Source organism: Eutrigla gurnardus (genome assembly GCF_963514095.1).
Source record: "Eutrigla gurnardus genome assembly, chromosome: 22".
Lineage (NCBI taxonomy): Eukaryota > Metazoa > Chordata > Actinopteri > Perciformes > Triglidae > Eutrigla > Eutrigla gurnardus.
The window spans coordinates 11,404,863-11,415,105 of NC_139933.1; the positions used below are offsets into that span (position 1 = coordinate 11,404,863).

The following is a 10,243-nucleotide window of genomic DNA, read 5'->3' on the forward strand; positions in this document are numbered from 1 at the left end:
CGTAGTTTGAACAGAAATTTAAGAAAGAAACTGGAAAGAGGAGGGAATTTGTTTTTATTTAGGTCTTAAAAAAAAGTTGTGATGACGGAAATAAGAACCAAATGAGAGCTTAATGTTTCTTGCAGAGGTCACATAACCTGCTGTAACATGAGTGTGTTCAGCAGAGAAATGCTCCGACATGAGTGCAACAGAGCTCCCTGCTGACACATCCATGTACTGCTACAGGGTTTTATGATTGATATGAAGTCCAAACTACTATTATGCAAAACCAAAAGAAAAAGTATGATATAGTATTACAGACATTTTTGTTTTATTTTAAATATTTAAAGTAAAATACAGTACTCTGAAGGTATTCTCTGGAGAAAGATGAGTTATGTTGTGTTATTAATGGATCCACTCCTCTACTGATGATGGAGTGACTGATGCCAAATTTCCCTGAAAAAATTATAATGTATATAATCAAGTCGGCTTTTTTCTTTAAGATAAATATAGTTGCTTGGATTTCACTCCACTCAGTCTCAGAAATAGATCTATAAATGTTCAGTTAGTCACCTCAACAGTCTGATATTTGATCCTGTGAGCTGGCTGGTTTGAAACACTTGAGGAAAGGCGGAGTCTGTCTCTGCAACGACACTGAAACTGCTCAAGGACTGATAGATAAGAAAGAAAAACAAACCGTTTGCAAACCGTCCACTGTGTCCAACAGCCAAAACACTGTTTCATAGCTCGATTATGAAAGCAAATCTTCCCATTACCTCTACACGTTGTCGGCGTATACAGCTGTTCACCTTGGTAGAAATCTTGATATGCTACTTTCCCACACAGATAGTGGTGCAGATGGACAGCAGCACACAGCATGGGACTGAAGTGGGTTTTGGTGGAGAGCACGGTTGCAGAAAGGCTCTTTATTCCTTATAATAAAAAAAACCTGCCTGCATCTCTGAGCTTTTACGTAAGCAATGAAACCACCTAATGCTTCAGTGGAGAGGCCCTCTAAGAAATACTTAACATACTGGTGTAAAGCTTTACTTGCATCTACCAACACAGTTTTAATCATACATTTCTTTTGTACAACTCTAGCTCAAACATACTACTTCTTTTATTCAGTGCATTTAGCGCTCTTATTTTGAAAGGACACAAACATCTCAATCACTTTCTTAAATGTACGCGCTAATCAGATCACAAATGATGGGGTGTATTGGAAGCTTTCTATTCATCATGTAGCATTATTTAAATATTCTTAACAGTGTATATTTAGTATTAAACCTAGAATAGCAATGTTTAAATTGCAAGCTGAACCTACATGTGAAGAAGATTATTTCAATACTGGAGTGCAGAAGGTAACGTTTATTAAAATGGCATAAGACATATATATTACATATTCTCAAAATTTTATACAGACTACATATACAATTGAAGTGAATACGTCAAAAGAAATGTTTAAAACCATACATAAGCCAGAACACCTTAAACACTTTGTTCAGTCTAGTTCAATCTGAAGGCACTTACTTTTGGTACATATACAAAACAACATGGGCTCAGTTCACTTTCATAGTAACCCACTGAAAATATATAAAACATTTTTTTTTAAAAAGCACAACTTCAAATGTTTTTTACAAAATAGACAGTAATTACATCATACACTGCCCTTAGCTCTGAAGTAAAGGAGTACTTTGCGTGGTCAGTGGCTTTATCCAGCCTGCTCAATTAAACTATTTTCCTCCTAAAACTGAGCTTTAAAAAAAAAAAAAAAAAAAAGCATCATGCAAATTTCAAATTTACAAATAAGGATAGAAAATCCCATATATTTTCAATTACCACAGTCTTTGAGTAGTTTCTACATATTTACATGACAAATAGGAGTTCTCCTTAATATCGGTACCGTGTACACTTGACAAACAGCAACAGCTTGCCAACAGTCCTACTGATGGTTCACGTTTGAACTGATATTTTTACCAATAAAAAGAAAAAAATGTTAAAAATAACAGCCACCATAACACAAAGTCAAAAGCTAAATGCTTGTAGTTCAGGTTGGGTTGAACAGAGATTGTTAATGTAAAGTTCATGTGTAATGTGATTACAGTATAACATCAAACTGTAGAGACAAAACGGTAACTGGTGTTTTTGAGCTGCAAACATAGCATTAATACCATTTCATTTCAGTGAAGCTTAATTGACTCTTTCCACATGTAACAGTCATACAACACATTTACGACTGTACTTGCTTAGCTTTTGGCAAAATAGAATGGATCCATTTTCTTTAACAATATCTTCCCTTCGCTCTCTGACTGTCCTGATAATTCAGACACAGAAGTAACGTCCAGCAACAACAACAGGTTCAGCATCTGACTCGCTGATATCTGTGCAGTGCAACATGCTCCATACACACACAGATATATTCAAGCCGCCATTTTCCTGGTTTTAATTCAGGCTCCAGCTTTTTTTGTTGTTGTTGCAACTCCACTCAAATCATAACAGAATATTAAGCCCAGTCTAAAACAATTTGAATTTCAATTGTCACATGCACTGTGCTCTCAAAGTTAGATAACGAGTTAGAAAAATTGACAAGTGAACCATTTGTTCAAAACTAAGAAATGCAGCAAGATGACGGGATGTCTAGGGCTTATACTGAAAACTAAGAAACATTGTTTTTGCTCATTTGGAAAACAACACTGTAACAATCAACAACAAGGCATTCTGCCTCGTGTTGCCCCACAGCAATAAATTATTTGGTCCATATTTTCCATATTACACATTTATTTTTAAAGGTTGTTCTTTAAAAGCAGTAATACTAATAAAAGAAATGTATTATCCTCTGGATACTTTGCACTTAATTTAAGGTTTAGAAATTGGAAAAAAGGTTTTAAATATTAAAATAAGTCATATTTTGTTTCGCTTTCCCACTAAAAGCTTTGAGATTCAAATGTCCTTTAAAATGTCCCATGGAATTGTTGACTACGTACTGAAAGCCATTTCCCACGATGTAACATCGTGTCCAGTGTTTAGGAATAGAAAGCAGCGGTCCCGTTCCTTTGGTCCAGTTCAGACATGTCGGTCATGTCAGTCATAGGAGTCTCACACTTGTCATCAGTGCTAACAATGCTGTACTGACCAGTCTCTGTATCTCTGGCTGTGCGTTTCATCCTGTCCTGCAGAACCGCATGGATAAAGGCCACCGGGACAGGCGTCATAGCAAATATGATCAGTAAAGCCAAAACGGCCAGAGCCCAGCCTGGGTACTGCAGGTACTCCTCAGAAGCCTGAAGGAAAAATAATCAAATAATAGTTCACATAAATATAAAGATATAAGATAAATTCACCACCAACTCTTTCCTTCAGGAAGTAGGTGTGGAGACACCATTTTGCTAGTTTGTTAAGTTTGTAGCTGCACTTTAAGCTGTTGACGTCTTGGATAGCTGAGAATACAGTTTTCAGACTTGACTGTACTGAACAAACATGTAAATTAATTCTCCTTACCTTCTCTTCGTTCCATGCCAGATAAGTGGGGCGTTTGATGAACATGCGAATGGTGGTAGCGCCCAGCAGCACCAGCATAGCAAGCAGGCAGATGTATTTCCACAGGTACTTGTAAATCACATGGGGACGCCAGCCCAGCATCGCCTCAATGTCATCGAGGAACCTTCAGAAAGACGGCATATGAATTGCATATTTTTGTGACAATCCCTGATAGATTTACAGATTTACATTTACATGGATTTTAAGATTTAATAGTTAAGGCAAATAGACCTCACCTATCAGCTCCGTATAGCCAAGACACACTGAAGGTCTCAAAAACCACCACAATAATGAGGGGCAGAGTGGCGGAGTAATCGTCAAACATTAAGAGGAAGTAGTTCCCACAGCGCTGGGTGAAGAGCAGGCCAATTAGAAAGCCGATGACGCAGCTGAAAACTGCAACAACAAACACACGATGGGTTAAAACACAACTTGCATACGCAATCCTGAATAACTTCAGAAGGTAAATTTACTCATTACAGGAACAGGAAGTTCTCCTATCCATCTCCCTTTGATTCATAACATCACCCCTTAAAATAAAAGCCAACGGCTGAGTGGGAATATGTGTTTACTTGTGAATTTGGTCTTGTTGTTGGCCAGAACCTTGAAGCGGTCTGTGAGTGGTGCGAGGATGCCCTCCATAGTGCCAAACATGGTGCTGAGTCCTAAGTTGAGCAGCATGAGGAAGAAGAGCGCTGACCAGAAGGGGCTGCCAGGCAGGAGCGACATGGCCTCTGTGAAGGCAATAAATGCGAGGCCTGATCCCTCCACTCCCTGTATACAAAAGAGAGTGCCAGCTTTAACTTCATATCGCACACTAAATACAAAAGCAATCCACAAAAGCATATTGATGTTATGTACCTGCTGCATCTCCTTTTCCATGTCACAGTCTGTTAAGTTGCCAGGGACCATGTTTCCATACTGTTTGAACCAGGCCCTGTAGTCCTCTAGAGCTACAGAATTGGGATCAGAATAGTCAAAGCCCGGCATCAGGTTTGCGTCCACATTACTGCTGCGAAACTGCTCTGAAAGGTCCTTTACATTACTGGGAAAAGAGAAAGACAAAACACAACTGTCAGGACACATAGAAAACATTTTGTGCAATGCATAGAGAATTGAAGAAAATGTGGTCCCTGTCTTAAGAACAAATACATTTAAGAGTTTATTCTTAAGTATTCTGGCACATTTCTTCTCTAATTAAACACACCTGACCACACATGCCATGATCTTTTCTTTGGCACGGAAGCCGAGCACAGCAAACACCACCAGAGAGGCGAGCACGGATGTGAGGAAGTTGATAGTGGAGACCGTGAAGGCGTCGCGGTGGCAGTTGTTGTTTCTGGGATTGTAGGACGAGTAGGCGATAATGGACCCAAAGCCAAGACCTAAAGCAAAGAAGACCTGCGTGGCCGCCTGCCGCCACACCTGCACATCTCCCCAAATTTCCAGCTAGAAATGTAGAAAGGAAACAAAGGGGCGTGTCAGGGAAATATTCATATCTGCCTCTCTATTGTAAACTCAGACATTTTATCTGTGGATACCTTGGGGTAGAACATGTAGGTGATTCCCTCCAGGGCCCCGTCCAGCAGGAGTCCTCGGACAAGGAAGCAGAACAGGACCACGTAGGGGAAGATGGAGGAGAAATACATTACCTAGGAAGTAACAAAGAACGATTACTTTGACTGATTACAAATGGCACAACTCTCCTCAAGTGCCTATATTTTCTTTAAATTGCTAATTGAATCTTAAACTTAAAATGGCACTAAAACATACTGGAATCATTTGATTTTTTCCATAGAAAATAAATATTTTTATTGATCACATCACATCTTGGAGTGAACTTCCTTTTTAGTTTACAATCAAATAATATTAAATCATAAATCATATGGTCTCCCTGCATAAATAAGGGATAAATACATTTAAATAATGTATTTATGTATCTCTATTATTCACTTGTCTACCATGATAATGACCTAGACAGCTTTTTCCGGTCACGGAAATTCAAAAAGCTTGTGTTTAACGTGATCCGCAATAAAATCCTACACTGTCCCATCCTTAGAACTATGTTTTCATTAGTGTATAATCACATGAAACTAAGAGTTTTATTTCGCTTAGAGTAAGCCCTTCGTATCTACACAGGGAAGGGGTCTTCTTCACGGAGTCCATGTGTCTACAGTGACCCAGAGCAGACGTGGGTTCACACCGTCGTAGACTAGGAGGAGTGAGCAGAGGGGTATTCAATTGGTTGCAATCTGCAACCACACCACCAGATGCCTCCAAATCCTACACTATTCCTTTAAGTGTCAAGCCTGCTGCTCGTTAAACACTGAACATATGGAAATTAGAATCGAGATGATACAATCAGTCCCTGTGTGAAACTCCTGATGCGAGGCTGAATGGTATTCAGCTTCCCCCAAGATGTTAGCTTTGAACAATAGATACATGCAAATACAACTAATTGTTACAACACCTGACACAGTGTGTTCCTTCCTAACAGTAACATTCCTGTTTGTTAAGTAAACATGAACCAGCGTCATCCTGATACCTTAGGCTAAGGTGTGCCTGAAGCTTTGCTCTTCATTGTATTATATAGCTCTACTGGGACTGGACTGGCCGATATGTTAGGGGAAACAACACAGCATTAAATACAATCAACTCCCAATACTAACATAACATCAATGTGCAACATTCCCAACAACAACAAAGCAGGAAATAGTTTTGTCATCATCTCAGTCTTTTTCATGAAGGCTTCTCTTTGCATTTTTTTTTTTTTATTCGACACCCACCCAAGGTTCACAACTAATAGCGCATTTAATGTTCAAAATGATGCAAAATGTTTCGAATATCACGGCAACTAATTCCAGCACCATTTAAAAACACGCACAAGTTTGTCCTGCAAACGTGACTCGACCAACTCCTGCATGCGTATCATAACGCAGATAAACAGCCTTTAAAAACGGACATTCAATAGTAGTAACTCCTCTATTAACCAACTGAAAAATGTTACAGCAGTTGCATCGTTTTTTTACAGCTTCCTAATAGTCAAATCAGCACCGGGAGCCACAACAGACCACACGGTTACCTTGACGGAGCTCTTGATACCCTTGAACATCCCCAGGCACACGATGGTCCAGGCCGCCAGCAGACAGCAGACGATGTAAGGGTTGAAAGAGCCCGTCTCATCAATTGAGTCAGTGATATCCAAAGCTTTGCGGTACCAGAAATATGATGTGGGGGAGCTCTTTTCACATTCTTTTACTGGTGCAAAGAGAAAAGAAAAGATGATAAGTCACAAGTCTTACTAATACAATTACAATTTTACAACTCCTCGTGCCAGTTTTTAACCTTAATGCTGTGTTTACCTGTGACATTTCCCTGTTCTGGACACTGTTCCCAAGGTAAAGGGTACTGGAACGAGTTCCCGAGATAGAAAATACTCCATGCAAGGATCACGTTGTAGTAGAGAGCCACGAAAAAACACACCTGAGGACATGAGAACAATATCATCAGGTTCATAAGAAAATTATATTATACTTTAAAGAGTAACTGTGTGATTTAGCATATGTCAAAAAAGGTGAACATTAAATAAAAGAGCAAGTTGCATCATGACAATGAAGAGATAGAACACACAAAAACTCCTATTTGTTTTTAAGTAAACAGACAATATTGCAGACAAAATAACAGCCTGGTGCTTTGCAGTTAGTTACTCCAAAATAATTTTAAAAGCTGGATAAAAACACCATTGTACCCACAATGTGCTTTTCTAGACGGTGACAAAAAGTGTTCTTGCGTTTAATAAGGGAAGTGAAAATACACCTGGAATACACTCAACATCATATACTGAACAATCTTATAGGACGAGAAGGTCATTCAGTGTCTTACCACACAGCTGGAGTAGCCGATCCCCGCCAGCTTCGGAGAGATGTACTTCCACACTCCAATGCTGCCCTGTCGGATGGCCTGACCAGCCGCCAGCTCCAGGAAGAACAATGGAATACCCACAACCAGCATCAGCAGCACATACAGGAGGAGAAAAGCCCCTGGGGAGAAGACCAGCACAAACGTGCACCACAATTTGATACAAAAATTATGTAAAAAAGGCAAAGCAGATCATTCTTGTAGACTATCTTCTTTAAATGCCACACCGTTCTAATTACTGCCGCCTGTAACACAATGTCCCTTTGAAACTATGTCTTATCTACAGGTGTGCCCGGCAAAGTATTTATGTAGTCTAATCTGGAGGCAAATTGCTCGGCCCGGTACCAGTTGTGTTTCTAGTGCTTTTTAACTATGCTTTTTACAGATACTCGGATGCGTGAGACAGGACTGGGTGTCTTACAGCACAGCAACTTTCTGTACGAAAAAAACAGTCAACAGTTGTCGCTCAAGTCACTCCGCCTGATTACTATTCCCACCAACATTCAGCAAACAAGAGCCTGGGGTCAGAGCCAATCAGAGAAGAAGGCCCGCCCCTACGGATTAGCTCAGACCGTGGTGATTCTGCTTCGCTATATGCTGGTGGGGGAAAAAACATTTCGCTACACACATAAACAGACCAGCTAAATGTTAGGCGTACCGGCATGGTGCCAAAACGTTAGTTTCACAAAGACATACCTTTGCTATTACCATGGACATAAAGTTATTTGTATGTGTTCGATCCAGATAAAAGCAGCTGTAGACGGATATAAACTGGCAACATGTGAACCAGCTGTTACAGACTTCAGAGCAGCAGTTTATTCATCTGTAAAAAGCATGGGGGGGCATGCAGTTAATGCATTTACATGCATGCTCTTTCTGGTACTCCCTCTCTCTCTCTCTCTCTTTCATCACATGCTCACCCTGTGATGATGACACCGACTATAAACTGTATATTCTGCACCCACAACGTCTATGTTTGTCCCCAATCCTGCAATTAGCCGTCCAACATGAGGTACTCACCGCCTCCATTCTGATGGCACAAATACGGGAACCTCCAGACGTTCCCGAGCCCGACGCTGAATCCCACCTGAGCCAAAAAATACTCTAGTTTACTGTTCCACCCTGCTCGGGCGGCAGGCTCGGACGAGGCCTGTTGGCTTTCCTCGCCGGCATAACCGTCCACCTCAGGCTCCGTGGTTTCCGTCTTGTCGTCATCAGTCGGCAGGGGCTGCTTCTCCATCTAAAAAACACAAAAATGTAACGTGTGAGAATGTGAAGTCGCTGCACTGATTAGGCAAGACTGATCATCCAACACAGCAATTTAATGAGGCACATTTAGTTAAAACTGATGTCAACTAATTCAACAGCCCTTTAATAAATCACATCAAATGGTGGTCACTGGAGGAGGTAGTTGTGGTGCTGACGTATAAAAGTGTGCTATAATAGAAAGTCCACCCTAGTTGTGACGATGAGGACTTGTTGCACGTTAGATCAAATAGTTGTATAGACAGCTGTCACTGACGAACAACAGCGGCTAGCTGTCCCACCAGATAGCTGGTTACTACAGTTAATTCGCCTTGTAACACAGGTGCACTATAATCCTCGATAAGACGTAGACGGGACAAACGTTCGTTTCATTTTCATGAAGTAAACAACAGTTGGAGCCTCTTTTGGCGCGGTGTGTCACCGCTGAACAGACGGTCTGACCGAAGAGTCGGTTCTTTTAACAGAGTTAATTCACTGAGCCGGTGGAGTCGGGTGTCGGAAGCAAATGAGTCGGTTCTTATTCAAATATATATATATATATTTATTTTCCTTTCGCCGTCTGTGGCCGCACATGCTTACAGGCTTGGCAGCAGGAAGCCCGTCTTGTTCTATGGTGTTTAATATGAGTCTCCTGGTCCACTAGCGCCTATACTGGCTATATAGAGCTACTACGAACCGAAGTATCAACCGGTCGCACAACCGCAGCTCACAGATTTGTTTTATAGCATATTTAATAACAGCCGGAGGGACATTTCGTCGCGCACATCACCTGATCTAATATTATCGGACCCATTACACCGACGGGGCAATTGGGGATTCAGTATCTTGCCCAAGGACTGCCCTCCGGACTGGAGGACCCTGGATTCGAACCGCCAATCTTCCGCTCCATCTCTGAGCCAGAGCCGCCCCAAGTAGCTAACGTTACTTCCCCGGGTCCACGCGCCTTTGTCTCGACTCACCTGTGAACACAGGAAACGGGACACGTCCGACACACAAACCGACCCGCAAATGTCGCGGAGAGGTAGAAGAGACACCGGAGACAGAAAACGCAGAATGTTTCCTTCTTCGGTCCGTTTAAAAAGCAGGAAACTAGCACCTGCGGCTCCCGTTAGGTCTGTCACAATGTCATCAACCACGCCGCGAGCGGACTCTTCCGTTCATGTCTCTTGCCGCCAGCGTGCTCTCGCGTTTTATTGGTGTAGCCGTAGGTTTGTTTCTTCCGCGTGATGCAAGAGTCAAAACACTGGACTCCACCCTACTACTACGGTGCTGCCTTTAGGGGCCGCACGGAATTTCTACAACATAACGTGAAAGCAAGGATCCCGCTGCGAGCTACTTGTGGTTATTTTACTGCGGTCAAGTGGGCCGTCATTCGTTTTTCCGAAGCCAATCCAGCCGCCCGTATATTTGTAGTGGGCCCGTATTGTGATATTTGTGGTAAATTCATGGAAATTGCTGAGGAGCTGACATGATCATTCTGTCTCACTCTGCAGTCTAAAACTCTTACCTGCAGAGAAGTTAAAAAATAATTAAAATTAAACCG

General features: G+C 41.5%; 1 protein-coding gene across 1 annotated transcript; it reads right to left on the minus strand.

Moving 5' to 3' along the window:
* Positions 1-1,327: 1,327 nt before the first annotated feature.
* Positions 1,328-9,508, minus strand: LOC311032947 (sodium-dependent neutral amino acid transporter B(0)AT2-like). Its single transcript, XM_084040057.1, has 12 exons — positions 9,470-9,508; positions 8,455-8,674; positions 7,399-7,556; positions 6,879-6,999; positions 6,599-6,774; positions 5,058-5,168; positions 4,724-4,965; positions 4,378-4,561; positions 4,089-4,290; positions 3,753-3,912; positions 3,478-3,640; positions 1,328-3,260 (listed from the first exon to the last, which is right to left on the minus strand). The coding sequence occupies exons 1-12, from the start codon at positions 9,491-9,493 to the stop codon at positions 3,003-3,005; spliced, it is 2,019 nt and encodes a 672-aa protein (XP_083896183.1). The 5' UTR covers positions 9,494-9,508; the 3' UTR covers positions 1,328-3,002.
* Between the last annotated feature and the right edge of the window lie 735 nt (positions 9,509-10,243).